Genomic DNA, 18,661 nt, shown 5'->3' on the forward strand with positions numbered 1-18,661 from the left:
TTTTTAAAGAAAAGAACTAAACAGTCATAGATATGGAATGCAGATATTTCATAAATCCCAAATAGGGATCATGAATGACAGAAACACCAAGTGAAGACCGGCCATGGATGGCTCAGTGGCTAAGAACCCTGGCTGCTCTTCCCGAACTCTCGCATGGTGGCTCACAACCTCCTGTAATCCAACTCCAGGGGATCTGATGCCCTCTTCAGGCTTCACCTGGTACACAGACACACATGCAGGCAAAACACCCATGGGGCACATAAAGTTGAATACTTTGGTTTGTTGGTTTGGTTTGGGTTTTTTTTTTCTTTCTTTTTTTTAAGTAAGAGGCACAGTACCCTCAGCAGAGGTTCTAGTTGCTTTCAGAAGTGTCTCTGATGATGCTCTGGGCAGCACTGTTCATGAGTTGTCTGCCACACATCTGGCCTCCATGTCACACATAGCACAGTCAAGCCTCCACCTGGCTTTCCCGATTTCACTGTGTATCTGCTGCTGTGCGGTTCTCCCCGGCAGGCAGAACAAATCAGTGCTCCAGAGTTGGCAGAGCTATGGTTTCTGGTTGGCTAGCACCCCATGTCACCTGATAAATTCAGTATTTTTGTTTTATAAACCTGTCATCCATGCCTGCAGTATTAGGGGAAAAAAAATCTTCATTAAAACTGTACGTTAATCCAAATCTAGCACACACACACATTGTTGTTGTTGTTGTTTGTTTGTTTGTTTGTTTTTTGAGACAGGGTTTCTCTGTGTAGCTTTGGAGCCTGTCTAGGAACTCGCTCTGTAGACCAGACTGGCCTCAAACTCACAGAGATTCACCTGCCTCTGTCTCTCAAGTGCTGGGATTAAAGGCGTGCGCCACCACTCCTGGCCTACAAATATGTTTCTTTAATTCACAGCTCAGTGGTAGAGTCTTGCCTGTCGTACACAAGGTCCTGTGGGACAGGTCAGAGAAGGCTAAAGCAGTCTGGGCTCTGCTAGAGTTGGGGTAGTGTTTGTCTAGTGTCTCCCCCAGCAAGCAGGGAAAAAAGAGTCTGACCTTGTTTGTTCGCCCTCTTGGGCACTGCTCTCGATTCCCGTTGCTTTGTGGCTTCCCTGCGGGACTCTGCATCCTCCACTGCTGCCATAATTCCCAAGACCTGTGCTGGAGACAGCTCAGCTGCTACTGCTTCAGATGAAGTCACCATGCACACCTCGTTGTCTTCTAGATCAGCGTTTGTTTAAAAAACAGAAACAAAAAGCATGTATTTGTGTCTCTCTGTCTCTGCCTCTCGCTGTCTGTCTGTCTCTCTCTCTCGTGAGGGGGGGCATCAGTTTTCCCCTTCCATCATGTGAGTCCAATGACGGAACTCAGGTGGTGGAGCTTGTCAGCAAGCACCTTTACCTGCTGAGCCATCTCACTGGCTCCAGCTTTGTGTGTGTGTGGTTTTTAAAAATTTATTTTTTTATTGGCTTACAAAGAAGTATTTTCCATTATGGCTTGAAATACTCTGCCTGCTGCCTCATGTGGTAGCTTCCTGGATACCATTCAGAGGGAAACTTCTTAGACCAATTAAATTTACTAGATTTACTTGAGCCAATCAACGCAAACTAAAACAATTCCTCAATAGTAGTTACCAGAACAACTGAGAATTTAGCCAGCAATGTTATCCAACAGCATTTATCAAAAAACAAAAATGAGATCTACAGAAAACAGCCACAGCTGCCATTTGGTTTCAGCTTAATTGGTGACTGGGTTGGTAAGACGGCTCAGTGGCTAAGACAGTGTATTCTTACAGAGAACCTGAGTTCAAATCCCACATAAGGCAGCTCACAACTATTTGTGAGTCAAGATTCAGGGGTCCTTACACCTCTCTGACCTCGCTGCATGCATACACATAAATAATAAAAATATTAAAATAATAAAAATCATAAGTTAATTGACCATAGGGCCTCCTGCAACCAGCCAGAACCCAGTTAGTGTGATTAAGTTTTACATTGATTTGATCTGTTAGCTGCTCCATCCAAATTTGGTTTTATGGTACTTGCCTGCTTCCACTTTTTGTCTGAGGAGGGGATTCCTGGGGTAGTTTTAGGTAGCTGCTGTGCACGGATGCAGAGTGAACCCAGTACCACTCGTCCTGTTGTGAGCTGTCTGACTCCTCCGAGTGGCTGTGTCTGGACTCTGGTGGGCCTGGCCCCACTGCTCTCTTTCAGTGGGCTGGTTGAGCTTTTCTAACCTTAGAACTTTCCTTGCGAAACTCTAGAGACACATTTCTCGGGCCTTTTGTTCTTGTTTTCCTAACAGTAATTCAAAGTGAGTTACGGTATTTTCTGTAAGTATAATTAGATATATTGCAAAGCCTTTCAAGGCACTGACCAGCACCGTGTGCATGATAGACCGTAATTCTTTGTAAACAGCGGGCCTAAATTGATGATGGCTCATGATCTATAGTTTGAAAAACACCAATTTCAAGAACTAATTTATTTAATCATTTCAATAATTTCCAGAAGTCGTGGGATGGTGAAATTCTGGTCACTTTGAGGCCATTTCTAAAATTCTTAATTCTCTCACTGTTGCTCCGAAATCAGGAGCATACTATAACTTCACAGATGTGGTGAATTTACCCCTAGGAGCAGAGCAGTGCTAATGCCAGCCCTCTGCAAACAGGTGATGCTCTGGGAAATTTCCTCCCGAAGCAGTGCCTCCTCTGAGAAATGCCCATCTTCCTGGAGGACTGAAGTAGTGTCGTTAAGCTCTGCCCTGTCTCTGCAGGGTGTGCCGATCTCCAAGCCCTGGACACAATGCAGCCCATGGAGAGGAAGAGGCAGGGCTACATTCACGAGCTGATTCAGACAGAGGAGCGGTACATGGACGATCTGCAGCTGGTCATCGAGGTGAGGCCCGTGGGAGACAGGGTGGCCGTCTCTGCCAGTCTCACATGAAAGCGACGTAAGCCATCCTCTTTTGTTTGCTCGCGTACCACACACGTGTCATACCATTGAGCTGTGCCTCCTGCCTGGACACCACTTCCACGTGCGGACTCACACGCTGTAGTGATAAAGGCTGCCTCTGCTCCCTGATGGAGGCACAGGCTCTTCTCCAGCGGAGTCCACTGAGTGGGGGTGGGAACCTGCGAAGGTCCTAGTTGAATGTGCAGAGGACAAGGGCATAGAGAGGGTGCGAAGGCCTCCAAACAGGCTCCACTCCAGGTCTTGCCTAATTGTATTTACACTGCTGTTTGGAAATCTGACATTATCATTGGCTTCATTCGGCTCTACCTAATGTTGGCGTCGACTTCGGAAGCCAAACAGGTGCGGTTGCCAAACAGTTTCCCAAATCATGTGTTTACTGCCTGGCCCTGCCCCTGTGGTCAGTGGCGTCTGAGCTGATGACAGCGTCTTCCTGAGAGGGACACTTTACAATAGCTTGTGTCTGAAAGCACAAAAGGCAGCTTTATACTTCTACCCTGTTTCTGTTTCCACGGCTTTCAGTTGCCAGGGAATGTAACAAGGCCATCAGATGAGAAGAGCAATTCAGCCAACAAAGCACCTGGAGAAACAAGCACCCTCAACCCTACCCTGGACCCATGGGTGCGTCCCCGGCCATGACCTGGATAGCAGAGTGGAGCAGGGGCTGCATCTGCCTGCAAGGCCTGCTTTCCTCACGCCTGTGTGCTCCCTACACACTCCTTTGTGTTTGTGTTTGAGACAGGGTCCTCACGTAGTCCAAACTGGCCTTGAACTTGCTGCGGAACTAAAGATGATCTTGAACATCTGATCCTCTTGCCTCTGTCTTCCATGCACTGCAGTTAGAAGCATTTGCCATCATATCCAGTTTGTGTGGGGCTGGGGACTGAACCCCAGACTTCACGCCTGCTAGACAGGCGTCCTACAAACTGAGTTAAGTCTCTCGCCCTCCCTATCTGTTCCTCATTCTTCATCCCCCAAACTTAGTCTGGCCCTGGCTGAATTGTTTCACTTGCACTTCCCCGTACCGGGAAAGATGGCTTAGGAGAAAAGCCCCTGTTCCCAGTCAGCCTCCTGGAAGTGCCAGGCTGCTGCCAGCCCAGAATACGAGCAGACACAGGTGCTTGTCGGGAATGCCCCTCCTACCCTCCTCACCCAGTGTTCCAGGGGCAGGGACCTGTCAGGGACCTAGCGTGGAAAGCACTATGCTAACGTGACTTTCTCATGGAAGTTGCTAAAGCCTCAACAGTCTTTTCCACTCTGCTTCCCTCTCTGAACCTGCTCATGTGACTTTTGCGTAGACAAACAGCCCAGTAGGGAATAAGGACGGGGGCCTTAGCTGCCGTTCAGTGAAGCCTGGGTGCAGGAAGACGCTGTTGCGTGTCTGTGTGTCCTGGCATCCAGCCACATTCTCCATCTCGTGTGGAGCTGAGACATCTCCTCTAGAGAGCTTCTGGTTCATGGCGTTTCTGGCTAACATCTGTGGTCCACATTAACTCAGCAAATGTTAGCTAAAGTGCTATGGCAGGGAACACAGGCAGCCAAGGTGTTCCTGTCCTCAGAGTGTACACAGTCCTGTTGGAGAACAACACCCAAAGAGGGTAAGGATTGGAGCGCAGAGAACAGGCCCACCCCCAACCAGGAAGGGCTCCCCACTTATGCTTAAACTATCATGAGTCTACTCTACGCGGAGGAAAAAGTGGACGTGGGGATGGGGACCTGTGAGTTACACTGGAGTGTCAAGGACCTAGGGGCCTATGGTGAGTTGCGTCTAAAGGCCTGTGAGCCTCAAGGGCTCCCCATCTCAGCACTTCACAAGTGTAGGGCCTTTGCATGGTTTAACATAGAACCCTGTGTTACAGGGAACCTTAGGAAAATCACTCTTATCCCTTCATAAGCAAATGAGAAATAACAGCAGCTCATTTGCTTCATCTGTACACAGTAAGAATCCTGTATCCACTCCTGTGCCTTACACGCGTGTGTGTCTGTGTGTATGTAGAGCCTGGGTGGGGAGTATTTCTGCAGCTGGCTTCTGCTGGGCGCATCTGCTCAGGGTCGTCATGGGGCGACAGAAGGCCCCACTGTTTTCTCGCTGAGCAACACATAAGGTCCCGAGAACTGGGATGAGCAGCTGTGTAGCAGTCGCTCTCCCTCCATCCTGTGGGTTCCACTATGCAGGGCCCTGTGCCCAGCCCTGCTTGGCCCCACAGCAAGCCTGGAGGGAGGAGGGACTACCTCCTTAGCAAGGGGATTCAGCCCGTAAAAGTCAGCCTTACAGAAGCCCAACTAGTGAGAATAGGAAATGGTGCAGTTTTAACAATGAACCAGCGTGGTTTAGCCCCTAAAAGCATTTGTATTTGAGTTCGAGCCCTGAAATCCATGTGACAAAGGCGCACATGGTAGTACACATCTGTAATCTCCATGGCAAGATGAGTGCCGTCAGGAGAACGCCCAGAAGCTTGCAAGCCAGGTAGCCTGTAGATACTGCACTGCAGAGTGAGACCCTGCTGCCTCAGAAAGAGGGGAGGAGAGAACCCACCCCAGAATTGCCCTCTACACTGTGGCATACATGCCCCCACTCTGTATCTCTCTGCTGTGTATATATGTGCATATATACACAATAACAACAGATAACTTTTTAAAAACCTAACAGTTGTAAATATGCCTATCTAGAAGAGTACAGGAAGGCATGCCTGGCTGTGGACCCACACTGCAGCTAAATTACATCTGTGTCTTGTACTCAGGTTTTCCAGAAGCCAATGGCAGAGTCGGGCTTCCTCACTGAAGCAGAGATGACCTTGATCTTTGTGAACTGGAAGGAGCTCATCATGTCCAACACGAAGCTGTTGAAGTGAGTTGTGGGCCTCCTGATATACTGTAGCCCTTCAGGGACTGCTCTGTCTGGGACTTTCAACTCTGCCCTCTTCCTTAGGCTTTGCATTCCATGAGCATTTTGAGAAGGGCCCTGCAGCCTCATTACATAATCATTGAGAAAGGTAAAGGACTCGAAGGCAAAACTACTTTGACTAAACAAGAAAAGCTGTGTTGGCCGGGCAGTGGTGGCGCACGCCTTTAATCCCAGCACTCGGGAGGCAGAGGCAGGTGGATCTCTGTGAGTTCGAGGCCAGCCTGGTCTACAGAGCAAGTTCCAGGACAGGAACCAAAAGCTATGGAGAAACCCTGTCTCAAAAGTCAAAAAGAAAGAAAGAAAGAAAGAAAGAAAGAAAGAAAGAAAGAAAGAAAGAAAGAAAGAAAGAAAGAAAAGCTGTGGTGGTGTATGATCCCCAAACAGGTCCAGCATGCAGATGGGAGGAGGGGCGACAGGCAGAAGAGAGCTGCGGAGCTGCGGCCACAGCCAGATGCCAGCACAGTGCTCATGCGCAAGGCCTGTCCTTGATATTTATGAAAGCAGAGCACCAGGCGAGCTGGTCAGTTTAATCCGGGCTGCACCCCTGCCTGTGCAGGGACACAGCCCTCCATGAAGACACCAGTACTCTATTCCAGCCCCTGGCCACTGTGGCTCCTAAGCCACATTTCCTCAAAAGAGGAGAAACAAATTGAATCATGCAAAAGGAACTGTGTCAAGAGAAAGAGGTGAATTTGAAAACTCTTCTAATGGCCTAGAAAGCACCTAAATGTGTAGACTTTGGTACCTTTTTCTTTTTTGCTAGTGTTTCCCCCAGATTAGCTTAACCAGCAGAGCTTTAGGCCACGCAATTGCCCCTTCCTGCGAGCCATGCCTTCCCTGTCCAAGTGTCCAAGGACGCTCGGTCAGTGCACTGGTCTCTGGCGCCCACTCTCTAACTCCCAAGGAAGGAGATCTGTGGAAAAGGGAGTGACCATCAGTTACTTGCAGGGCCTTGCGGGTGCGGAAGAAGACTGGCGGTGAGAAGATGCCTGTTCAGATGATCGGGGACATCCTGGCTGCAGAGCTGTCCCACATGCAGGCCTACATCCGCTTCTGCAGCTGTCAGCTTAACGGAGCCACTCTGTTACAGCAGAAGACAGACGAGGACGCTGACTTCAAGGAGTTCTTAAAGGTACGCCCAGCCTGGGCCTTTGGGGTCTTTGCCGCCTCTTCACCTGGAGGCAGCAGCACACCTCCCACTGTGGAGGCTGAGAAGTTGTGGAAAATCTGCAGTTGACAGACATGTCCCTGTTAGTGGACGTGTCCCTGCAAGCGTGGCCAGCAGCTTCCTGACTGCATAGTGTTGCCCCAGGGAGAGCTTATTTTCCTGACTAGAACCATGAGTTTATATCCTGGTTAAAGAGTAGTGTTGCTTCGTTTTGTTTTTTTAACAACCTTATATATCAACTGTTTTGTTTTTCCAAAGAACCATCCATAATGCCATTACTTTTTAAATTATTTATGCATACAGGTGCTTGCCTGCATGTATGTCTGTGAACCACATGCATGCCTGGCACCCTCAGAGGTCAGAAGAGGGCATTGGATCCCCTGGAACTGGTGTTACAGGTTATATTTACAGGTGGCTGCAAGCCGCCATGTGGGTGCTGGGTACCAAACCCAGGTGCTTTGCAGGAGCAGCCAATGCTCTTAGCCAGTGAGCCTTCTCTCCAGCCCCACTGTACTATTAAGTCTTAATTTTACAATTATATTTATTTAATAATCATCTTGTTCCAGAAAGAAAATAAAAGAGCTTACTTAAATGCGTAAAAAATAGCAAAATAAATTTTAAATAATCAGGTGAGTACTTTGTGATTAGAGGAAATGGAAGTAGGGAAAAAAAGAATAAACAGAAAGATAAATAATACCTACAGGTGTAGCTGTGACCCTGTGTGTGCCGCACCAGCAGCTAACTTCATGCTGGTGTATGCCTGAAATTCCTGCACTTGAGAGGCTGAGGCACAAGAAACATAAGCTCACGATCAGCCTGTGCTATATAAAAAGGATCTGTTTCCAAGAAAAAAAATAAACATAAGCTCACGATCAGCCTGTGCTATATAAAAAGGATCTGTTTCCAAGAAAACAAACAAACAGGCTGGAGAGGGCTCAATGGTTAAGAGCACTCAATGCTCCTCCAGGGGACCTGAGTTCAGTTCCCAGCACCCACATGGCAGCTCCAGGGTTCTGACAGATACCCACATACATATGGCTTATACACACACAACAACAACAACAAATAAATAAATACATACATACATACATACATAAGTAAACACTTGGATTTTTGTTTTTGTTTCGTTTTGTTTTTTGAGACAGGGTCGCTCTGTGTGGTCCTGGCTGTCCTGGAACTCACTCTGTGGACCAGGCTGACCTCAAACTCAGAGATCCACCTGCCTCTGCCTTCTGAGTGCTGGGATTAAAGGAGTGTGTCACTGAAACCCAGCTAACATGTTTTAAAATGTAAAACAGCATATAGGGCTAGAAGTATAACTCAACAGGAGGGTGATTCCCTGACATACGCAAGGCCCTAGGTTCCATCCCTAGTACTTCAAAGAAAAATTAAGTAAAAGCAAATTTTGTCAATACTATGTATATCAAAGTGTTACTTTTAAATTTTTTGATGCTGGGACTCAGACCCAAGGTCTTGCTCATAATAGGCAAGAATTCTTCCTCTGAGATACAACCCTATCTCCAAATATTACTTTTTAATAGAAATGAAAAGCATAAAGATATCATTATAGCGAAATATGTAGGTGCAGGTCTATCCGAAAACAAAAAGGACAATCTTCCTATACATAAATGCAGTGAATCACTCCTCAGTAATTAAAGGTGCTCATCCCAGAGTGCCAGCGACCACTTTGTATGCTCACCCCGGGGTGCTGGTGACCCCTTCAGGTGCTGTTCCAGCAGGCCACTGATACCGACTTTCTGACGGAGTTACCTGAAGTATGATGTCCCCCACCATGTGACCTGGTGCCCAGAGGCACTAAGTACGCAGAGGAGAGTCACCGAGAGGAGGAAGGTGTCCCAGGGGAAAGTGACCACAGAGAAGCACAGCCTGAGTCTTGAGAAATGAGTGTGAATCAGAAACATGGAGAAAGGCAGTAGAGACAGTACTGGCAAAACTCAGACGTTCATGGCCTGGCGCACAGCCGGTTCTCACCAAGCAATCTCGCACGTTTCTGGTGAAGCAGGGGTGGTAGGCATGCTGAAATGGGGAAACCAAGAGCTGTCCACCCGACAGACCTGGGTGAGGTGGAGGGAATTCGAACTCGTGGGGGGCATGTTGAGACGGAGGTGACTTCGCAGCATCTGAGAAGTGTAATGTAGTCATGACAGAACTCCAGAGAATGACTGCGTACAGGTGCTGGGCCTGGGCCTCGGGCAGCAGCTACACTGAGGGAAGATGGCAGAAGTGAATGTGGTGAAGACCGAGGCCAATGGGCTGGGTGGAGCAGCCAGGCGAGAGCTGTTCTAGCAGCAGAGGAAGAGTGAGCCACACAGCATGGGAAAGCTGAGAAGCAGGGTTGGGCTAGACTCATGAGCTGAGAGGTTCCTGTTGCTAACCTGACGTGTCTTTTCAGATCCTGTCATAAAACGAACCTGAAATCTAGACAGTGGCCTGGTGGGAGGTGGGCGTTTCCCCAGTGTTTCTGTTGCTTCACCCGGAGCTGTAGTTTCCTCACAAGGCCTCCCTGTTTTCCAGAAACTGGCATCTGACCCACGATGTAAAGGAATGCCCCTGTCCAGCTTCCTGCTGAAGCCCATGCAGAGGATCACTCGCTACCCCCTGCTCATCAGAAGTGTGAGTTCTCGGTCAGGCTGACTCAGGAGCAGGACTCCCCTGGCTGGACAGAGGCCACACACCCACGGAGCAGTGCCCTAACTGATGTGGCAGGGTAAAGGCCATCTTGTAGCTATGGGACAGCCATCAAGCCAGAGAGGACATGGAGTCACCATTAGCAGCCCCAGAAAGCTTTCTAAGAATACAGGTTTTATAAAGGAACATAGTGAATGTTCTGCAGCTTGGACTTCAGAGACCTTGGCTCAAAAAGGCAAAACCACCCCCCAAACAAAACAAAACAAAAAATCAAAAAAAAACCCCACATGACTTATATTCTTAGGGAGACCCAAGAAGGCAGCCATTATTCTGTAGCCTGTTATCAAGACTTGTCAGATTCATAGTGCCTGTTACCCATAGCCCATGTAATTTCCAGCCCCTGTTCCCACAAGGACTGTGGGTCTGTGTGCTCCCCAAGGCAGATGTCTTTGCTTCTCCTCTCATGGGAAGTTTCCCCGAGGCCTCACACATGTACGCAGCAGGGCAGTGAATGGGCGGGTGACACGGTGTGACATGCACGACACTGCCCACTGTCCTCCAGATCCTAGAGAACACTCCACAGAATCACGTTGACCACTCTTCCCTGAAACTGGCCCTGGAGCGAGCGGAGGAGCTGTGCTCCCAGGTGAATGAGGGAGTGCGGGAGAAGGAAAATTCAGACCGGCTGGAGTGGATCCAGGCACATGTGCAGTGCGAAGGGTTGGCAGAGGTGAGGCTGTGTGCTGAGCTGGATGAGCCAGGGAGGTTCAGGGTAGGGAAGCTGTGTCACACCTGCGCATGCTCACTACCATGCGGGCCCATCGTCCTGCCTGCAGCACACCCTGGGTTTGCTGCTCTGCCTTGCCAAGAGAGGCAAAGTGGGGTCTTCCTTGTGAGTTCTTTGAATTTACTGGTAGAAATCCTTAGAATCAAGTATTGATTTTTCATGGAGCTGGAGAGAATTCTAAAGAGTGATAAATAGAAAAATATTTTGTTTGTATTTGTTCTAGAAAGTTGTGTAATTCAAACTGTACTGCTCCTAGAAAGTCTTCTACAGTACCCTCAGATTCTGGGTACTGGTACTCCTAGAAAGTCTTCTGCAGCACCCTCAGATGCTGGGTACTGGCCTTCCATGGACAGTGGGGTTATTTGCTCTCAGACTTACGAAGTGCCATTTTCTTCTCTCTAAGCAACTTATTTTCAACTCCCTCACCAACTGCCTGGGTCCCCGGAAGCTTCTGCACAGCGGGAAGTTATATAAGACCAAGAGCAACAAGGAACTGCATGGGTTTCTCTTCAACGACTTCCTGCTGCTTACCTACATGGTCAGGCAGTTCGCTGCATCCTCCAGCTCTGAGAAACTCTTCAGCTCCAAGTCCAGCGCTCAGTTCAAAATGTATAAGACGGTGAGCCCTATGTCTGCCGCAGATGGGGCCTAAGGACGCTCCACCTTGAGCACACATACACACACACACGACACACACATACGACACACACAGGACCTCCCATCTGGTCCTGCCCTGTCCATTCCCTGCTCCAGTGGCTTTCAGTGTCCTTTGCCATTTCCCAAGGGAAGGAGCCCTGTGTGCCAGCCCTTGACTGCCTGCTGCTGTGATGGGGAGCTTCCTCCTGGCAAACAGGATACCATTGTGCCACAGCTGGCATTCCTCTCTCCGTGACTCCATCAGCAGCATGGGCTCTCAGAGCTCCTGTCCCAGTCAGGGACACTGACTTGTCCTGCAGGCACCAGCCCCTTTCTGCTTCTCCGTGGGCTCTTCACTACTATGAACGGAACTCTGTGGTCACACTTGGGTGGAGTCTTAGGACCCATCTCTCATTTTCTCACATATTTTGGTCCTAATTCTTTCAGCCCATTTTCCTGAATGAAGTGTTGGTGAAACTACCCACAGACCCTTCCAGTGATGAGCCTGTCTTCCACATCTCCCACATTGATCGGGTGTATACCCTCCGAACAGACAACATTAATGAGAGGTCAGTCCTGCTGACGCGTGACCTGTGGCCACTCATGATGGAGGCCTACTAACCCTCATCCCAGCCTCTCGCGTGTGCGTCCCTGTACTCCAGCCCCACAGTAGGCCCTGGCACAGCCACTAGTCACACAACTGCCTGCTAACAGTTCCCTGCCTCCTGAGTCCTCCTACACTCCCCAAATGGCAGATCCATGCCTCAGTACCCACCAGAATCTCCCCGGGGGCTGCCTGAACTCCACAGATCTGCATCCCACAGACTCACTTGGCCAGATGGCTGCCCTCCCTGCCACATCCCCACCAGCCCTGCTTCCCTCCAGTGGAGCTCCCAGGCTAAGCGCCTCTAGTGACGACCCCAGGGGATGCTGCTGTTCCTCCGCACAGTCCCCTGATAACTGCCACCATGCTGAGTTACCATCAGTGTGGTGTGTCTTCCAGCTCAGGGCTCCCAGTCCCTCACAAGGGCCTCATGTTGTCCAACACTGGCTGTCTTATCAAGTCTCCGCGCTCTTTAGTTAGCAGCCCAGTCTATCACTTGGACTAAGATTAGGTGATAGCCAGAAACCTGCTATACAAGCTTAAAGCCAAGGCTGGCGAAAGAGAGCTGTGGAACTGGGCTGTGCGTGAGCACGGAGGTGCCTCGCCGTCCTATGGCCGTCGTTTTGCTTTTCCTCCAGGACAGCCTGGGTCCAGAAGATCAAGGCTGCCTCAGAGCAATACATTGACACCGAGAAGAAGAAACGGGAAAAGGCTTACCAAGGTACCTGCTAGTGCCCCAGCGGTGGGAACCAGCTCCCAAGGTGGACGGGCAGACCACAGTCTAGCTCTAGAAGCACCAGCTGCTGCCCTGCAGTGAAGCCTGGAGATGGGTTCATAGGACAGCAGGAGAGCTGGGCACCTCCCCTTCCACTGCCGGTGTTCCAGACTGCCCTGAGCTCTCCCACCTGCTGTGGGACCCCACACGGCCTGCCTTCTCTCTGCAGTCATTCCTGCCCCTTCTCCCCCCCTCCACTTAATGACTAACCTCACCCTGGTGGGGCTCTGTCATCCCACTTGAGTCCTTTGCTGGGTATGTCACTCTGACCCTCTCCTCTTGGCCCCTACCCGTACCATCCTGGCCTCCAGGACCCCAGGCCCAGTTGGCCCCTCCTGCACCTCAGCCCCACCACTGTTTGGCACACATCTCTCCCCCATTGCTGTGTAGATGGCACTTTCAAGGACTGTGCTTGGGTAACCTAACTAATCCTTGTTCTAGCTTCCTGTAGTTACACACCCCCTCTCCCCCACCCCATCATATTCTGAGGCTCCTCTGCATACCTTCATCTGACTTCTCAGCTCTCCTTTCTCCCCCTCCTCCTGGGAATCTACCCTTCTCCCAGCATTGTGCCCCTCAGACAGCCCTCCCATGGGCTCATACCTCTGCCAGGCTCATCAGTGGGTATGGCTACTCTCCACAATTCCAGCCTTCCAGACAAGCCCTGTCCAGCAGCTCCAGCAGCCTTCTCTCTTGGACGGTTCTGCTCTCCCTTTCTGCGCGCCAGCCCCTGCCTGAGCATCCTCCCTTTGGCCTCCCAAATTAAGGACAGTTTCTCATCCCAAACTCAGGCTCATCTCCAACACTGGCCCATCACGTAGCCCGTTTCCCAGTGCTTCCCCCATTGCTATGTCACAGCCTGCTGCCAGGTCTGCCTTAGGATGCTACCCCCTCTTTAAGGCCCAAGTGAAACTCTGGCTCCTCCTTGGCACCTGCTAGCAGCCCTTCTGGGCTAAGTCTGCACCGTTTTTCAGATTTTGCTTCTCTGAAGTCACCCCTGACTCCAGAGAACGAGGGGATCTGTATGTCACACTGTTTGTAGGACAGATTGTCCACCAGCTCAGTGTCCTAAAGGACCTTTGGAGAGCATCCTTAGCCTCCAACCTCCATTTGAATGCCAGGCCCCACCTTCTTTCTCTCCAGTGGAGGCCTGCCCCTCCCTCCCCACCCTCCTCCCTTCCAGTGCTCCCACTCAAGCCCCTCCCTCCCTGCCCTCCTCCCTTCCAGTGCTCCCACTCCCTCCCCTCCCCACCCTCCTCCCTTCCAGTGCTCCCACTCAGGCTCCCGCTGCTGAAGCTGAAGCTCTTGTGTGTTTTTTATTCAGGTTTCCCCTATTTTGTTCTGTGCTCCTGGGGATATGTGTAAATTGCCTTTTCCTAAATGAATACTATTTAAAAACTTGCTATTGAAAAATCAATGATTGAATCATTTCATAAAATACATAATGATCTCTTAATTTGTCAAAAGTGCAAATCAAGGTTTTTCCTGAGTTTCTTGTCTATATGCACTGCTCTACATCCTCTGTGGGTACCATCATTTAGACGTGGTTATTGGCTGTGTGTCAGGCCCTGCAGCGCACACAGTGGGGGCTGTAGAGACAATCAGGCCAGGCTCTGCCTTCAGGGAACAAGAGCATGCTCCATGGTAGAGACATGGGTACATCAGGGATCAGAGCACTGTTTACAGACAAGGCTACCCACCTCTGAAACTGAAGCCGGAGGCCCTCAAGGCTAAGGCCAGGCAGCCTGGGATACTAGCGATAACTTGTCAAAACAGACAAACAGAAAATAAAAACCAGAAAATCTGAAGGAGGAAAGGTGGGAAGGCTGCACAGGCCTAGACACCAAGCATTCCTTCTGCTTCCAAACCTCACGTTTGCCAGCAGTGTGAGCGCAGGACTCGCTTCTGCCCACACTAAAACAGCTTCAGAACCTCTCCAAATACTTGAAACCTGAAACAAACCAAGACCAGGGTCCTTTGTGTCATTGAAGTTTGCATAAGTGGTTCACATTTTTACTGATGTTTCCTTTTAACCTTGCCATTTAAAAACTCTGGGGCAGGTATGGTGGTTCACACCTTTAGACCCACCACTCTGGAGGCAGAGTCAGGCAGATCTCTGCAAGTCCAAAGCTAGCCTGGTCTACAGAGAAAGATCTGGGCCAGTCATGGCTGTCAGTGAGTCTGTGTCTCAAAATGAAAAGCAAAAAGGGGGAAACTGTTGAGTTGAACAGTCAGGTCGCTGAAACAGAAGGATTCCAAGTTCAAGGCCAGCAGCTTGGGCTAGAATGAAACCCTGGCCTTTAAAAACCTGTGAGTTGAGCACAGGGTTCTTCCTAAGACTCAGTTTTCCTCACCCATTAAACAGGAGCTACATTATAAAGCAATTATGGAATTAAATATAATCCATATTATATCTAGCACATGCCTAACACTGAGTAACCAGTACATGTTATTTGCCAAACAGATGCATTTTAAAATTAATATTACTATTCATAGGCATTTTTGTGGTTACAAAGCCTAGATAAGCAGTCCAGGTGAGACTGGCAGGGTACAGCCTCTCAGGCCTCAGTCAAGGCTACACAGCAGTGGTACACAGAGGGAAGGAGGCTGAGCTGACCGAGACTAACCGGGATCTCGAAGGATGACTAGGATCCTGATGGGCAAAGACAGCCAGGAAGGCATCCCTAGCAGATGGCCGCCTGGGAGAAGCTAGCTCGCCAGCAGTAGCAGATGACACCAGCACTGGCCTGGGGCTCATGGTCTAGACAGAGTGACACACAGTGAGGGCTGGAAGCTCGGCCGCTGGTGGGACACGCCCTAACATGGGGTTCAGTCTCCAGGGTGCAGACAGAGGGTGCCAGAGCAGACTGCCACCCTGCAGCATTGCTTCCTCACTGTGGTGTCTATGTTCTCAGAGAAGTTAACACCACTCTCTTCCTCTTTTGTAGCACGTTCTCAGAAGACGTCAGGTATTGGGCGTCTGATGGTGCACGTCATTGAGGCTACAGAATTAAAAGCCTGCAAACCAAATGGTAAATGCTGCTTTTATTCAACAGATGTGGTAACACCCTGCTCTTTACTGGTACCTCTTTTGAATGTGGAATGATGGGTAATTTTTAAAAGGCAGTGTTTCTGGTGTTGCTAGAACCCTGATAAGCTGTTTATTGGGCCAACATCACTCACTGTTTCCCAGTAAGAACCAGCATTTCCCATCTTGATTGCTAATGTATGAACATACACAAAGCATGTCACACTGGCACCTTCTCAGGCTTGTGGGGAGCAGTCCTGCTGTTAGAACCTACACTTGCTCCCCAGGATTATGGCATCATTGGGAACACAGGGCCATACTGCTACTCAGCTCTGAGGTAAATGTGTCCCACCAGGCGGTGGCGCTTCTTGCCATAGCCTCTGGGTGAAGCAGCCTACAGACCCTGCCCTGGTCACCCTCTTTCCTTACCACACTGCATGTGTCCTTGGCCTGTCTCTGTGCAGGAAAGAGTAATCCATACTGTGAAGTCAGCATGGGCTCCCAGAGCTATACCACCAGGACCCTCCAAGACACGCTAAACCCCAAGTGGAACTTCAACTGCCAGTTCTTCATCAAGGATCTTTACCAGGACGTACTGTGTCTCACTGTGTTCGACAGAGACCAGTTTTCTCCAGATGGTAAGTCTAACTCGGCACAGAGACCTGAAGGTGGTCCCGGTTGTCTAGGATCTGGACTTTACCCAGGGTCCTAAACTGTGCTATTGCCCCACGACAGCTACAGGAAATGACACAGGCCCACGTCAGCTCACTTCAGCGGGTCTCTGAGCACAGGCACCGCCTGCATACATAGGTAACACTAGTGAGCACTGGATGGGTAGAACATCGTCTGCCCTGTCGGCTGACAGATAGGGAGCTGTAACCATGCATCTGTCCACTGTCAGATCGTGAGCTGTGGGCTCCTCACTCAGGGCTTGAAAGCTGTCTAAATCCTGTTTAGGGTTCTCCTGCTTGGCAAGGTTTTAAATCTTAGAAGGAACAAAGATACTTGATCCTCACATGTGTGATGTTTATTCCCCAGACTTCCTGGGTCGTACTGAAGTTCCAGTGGCAAAAATTCGAACAGAGCAGGAAAACAAAGGCCCTACGACTCGCCGGCTCCTGCTGCATGAAGTCCCCACTGGAGAAGTCTGGGTCCGCTTTGACCTGCAGCTTTTTGAACAAAAAACTCTCCTCTGAGGGCCTGGAGAAGCCAGCACGGGGGAGCTGCCCACAGGCTGGGTCTAAGAGTGGAAGACTACGTCCTCCTGGGCCGAGGAGCATCACATGGCTTCATCTATCACAGAGCCACATGCCGGGCCAGTATGTTCCTGCACACTACCTTGCTAGCCATCTATGCAAACATGACCTTTCCTCTAGACAAACGCCACAGCTCAGTGCCTTGTAACTAGTGTTAACGTCCAGCTGCGCTAGGTGCCAGGGTTTCCATTTTCAGGGCTATAAAGTATTACGTGGAAATGAGGCATCAGACCATCGGGCGTTACCACTTGGCAAATGTGTCCACTGTGGAGTCGGTGATGCTGGAACCGGTCCACACACGTGAGCCCTGTTGGGCCACAGCACTCAGGAGGGGAAGGGCTGGGGAAGAACACTGCAGCCGCGGGGCTGTGTGGCCTGATACTGAAGTAGCATCCACTTGTGCACTGAATAAACAGAAACTTGATCCTTTTATTCTGGTTAGATTTTATCCTTCTCTGCTCAGACAATACGGTTTGAAATATAAGGAGGGAAGCTTGATGTACTTTAAATATACTGTGAACTCTAAAATAATGTGGGAATATTTTTCAACTTTAATTTCTGAAGTATAAATTATTTATGTAAATTCCTTGTTTTGCATATTTCATAGAAATGCATCTTTAAGCTTTATCATTGCCAACATGTACAGAAAGAGAATAAAAGTATAAGTTTATGAATGTAACTCCTCTCAAAGCTTGACTGTGTGTGAAAGGCTTTTAACAGCTTCCTTCGGAAACTGCTTATAAAGAATCCTGAGGGATGGGTGGGCCAGGAGATCTACTTAACTCCACCGCTGGCTTGCCCAGAGCCTTCTGTGCAGCTCTCAGGTGCCTTAGGTTTGGTTTCACAGGTCACTGCTGTGGGCAGGGGAACTGCGTGGCACCGACAGGGGCATCCTACAGGGAAGGGTGGAGTGCAGAGGTCAGAACTGTCTGCAGCTCTGCTGCCCTGCAGCTCCAGAGCCCCGGCACTTCCTGTCCTCTGTCTTGCCACAGCCATGGCCATACTGCTCATTTGAGTTTTGAATACTGAAATATGAAAAATTTCAAATAGTAACTAAGATTTTGAACACAAAATCTCCAGTGAAGATCACAGAGTAAAGGTGACAGATCTTTCTCCAGCAGCTAGAGTAGCCAGGGCTCAGGGCTCTTCCATTCTCCCCATTCTTGTTTAAATTGGCTGAGCACTTGGAACACACAGTTCAGTGGACTGAAATTTTAAAGACTTTTCCCTTCTCTGACTCCAGATGCTGACCTCACATACCCGCTGGTTAAAACAGGAAGAAACTGCTACTTGATACATAAAACTGAAGCAACCTGTATCCTTCTTATTCTAGGAAGCTCTGAAGGACCAGGCACAGGCTGCTGGGCAAGCCCGCTGCCCACTCTCCTGGGTTTAGGGAGCTTGTCTTGTTGGTACTGAAGCAAGATGGAGTCAGGAAAGTTGCTGCTGACAGCCCACGTGTGGAGCATTACACTCCCCAGCAATCCGGCAGCTTTAAAGCTCAGAGGTTCCTTGTGACCTATAGCTACACAGCAACCATACTCTTCCCCAGGACATGGGGACTTTAATCCTCACTAGAGTAAGTGTCCCTGTCTCTCAACTGTCAGGACACCTTGATCAAATTTGGGACACAGGAGCCCTCAGGATCTGACTCATGTGACTTTGGTGGCTAGAAAGGGTACAGCCAGCAACTCCAGTCTTTTTTGCCTAGTAACCCAGAACTGCCCCTGAGGAAATCAAATTGTCTTTCCCACTGAAATGTGAGCCCAAGTTTCTAGAGGATGCGAGGAGACCCCCCCATCCACCAGGAGGCGGGTAGCCTCACATAACCAGACATCTTCCCTCGGCGAGGAGGCCCCATTAACCCCTTCAGTGTCCTCCCCACCTCGGGGGCATCACACAAT

The 18,661-nt window shown here is 49.7% G+C and overlaps 1 protein-coding gene across 5 annotated transcripts in view; it reads left to right on the forward strand.

The window, feature by feature from the left end:
- Itsn2 (intersectin 2) overlaps positions 1-17,404 on the forward strand; it is a 121,528-nt gene extending 104,124 nt beyond the window's left edge. For all 5 annotated transcript variants that reach the window (XM_057787848.1, XM_057787841.1, XM_057787832.1 and 2 more), the window contains 11 exons: positions 2,753-2,874; positions 5,691-5,797; positions 6,803-6,986; positions 9,558-9,656; positions 10,234-10,401; positions 10,862-11,077; positions 11,542-11,663; positions 12,337-12,419; positions 15,422-15,505; positions 15,966-16,139; positions 16,540-17,404. In XM_057787848.1, coding sequence (XP_057643831.1) covers positions 2,753-2,874; positions 5,691-5,797; positions 6,803-6,986; positions 9,558-9,656; positions 10,234-10,401; positions 10,862-11,077; positions 11,542-11,663; positions 12,337-12,419; positions 15,422-15,505; positions 15,966-16,139; positions 16,540-16,697 — 1,517 coding nt within the window. In that variant the 3' untranslated portion in view covers positions 16,698-17,404. The remainder of the gene's footprint in view (positions 1-2,752; positions 2,875-5,690; positions 5,798-6,802; positions 6,987-9,557; positions 9,657-10,233; positions 10,402-10,861; positions 11,078-11,541; positions 11,664-12,336; positions 12,420-15,421; positions 15,506-15,965; positions 16,140-16,539) is intronic.
- The last annotated feature ends 1,257 nt before the right edge of the window (positions 17,405-18,661 follow it).

The sequence above is a fragment of the Chionomys nivalis genome, chromosome 1 (genome assembly GCF_950005125.1).
Source record: "Chionomys nivalis chromosome 1, mChiNiv1.1, whole genome shotgun sequence".
NCBI lineage: Eukaryota > Metazoa > Chordata > Mammalia > Rodentia > Cricetidae > Chionomys > Chionomys nivalis.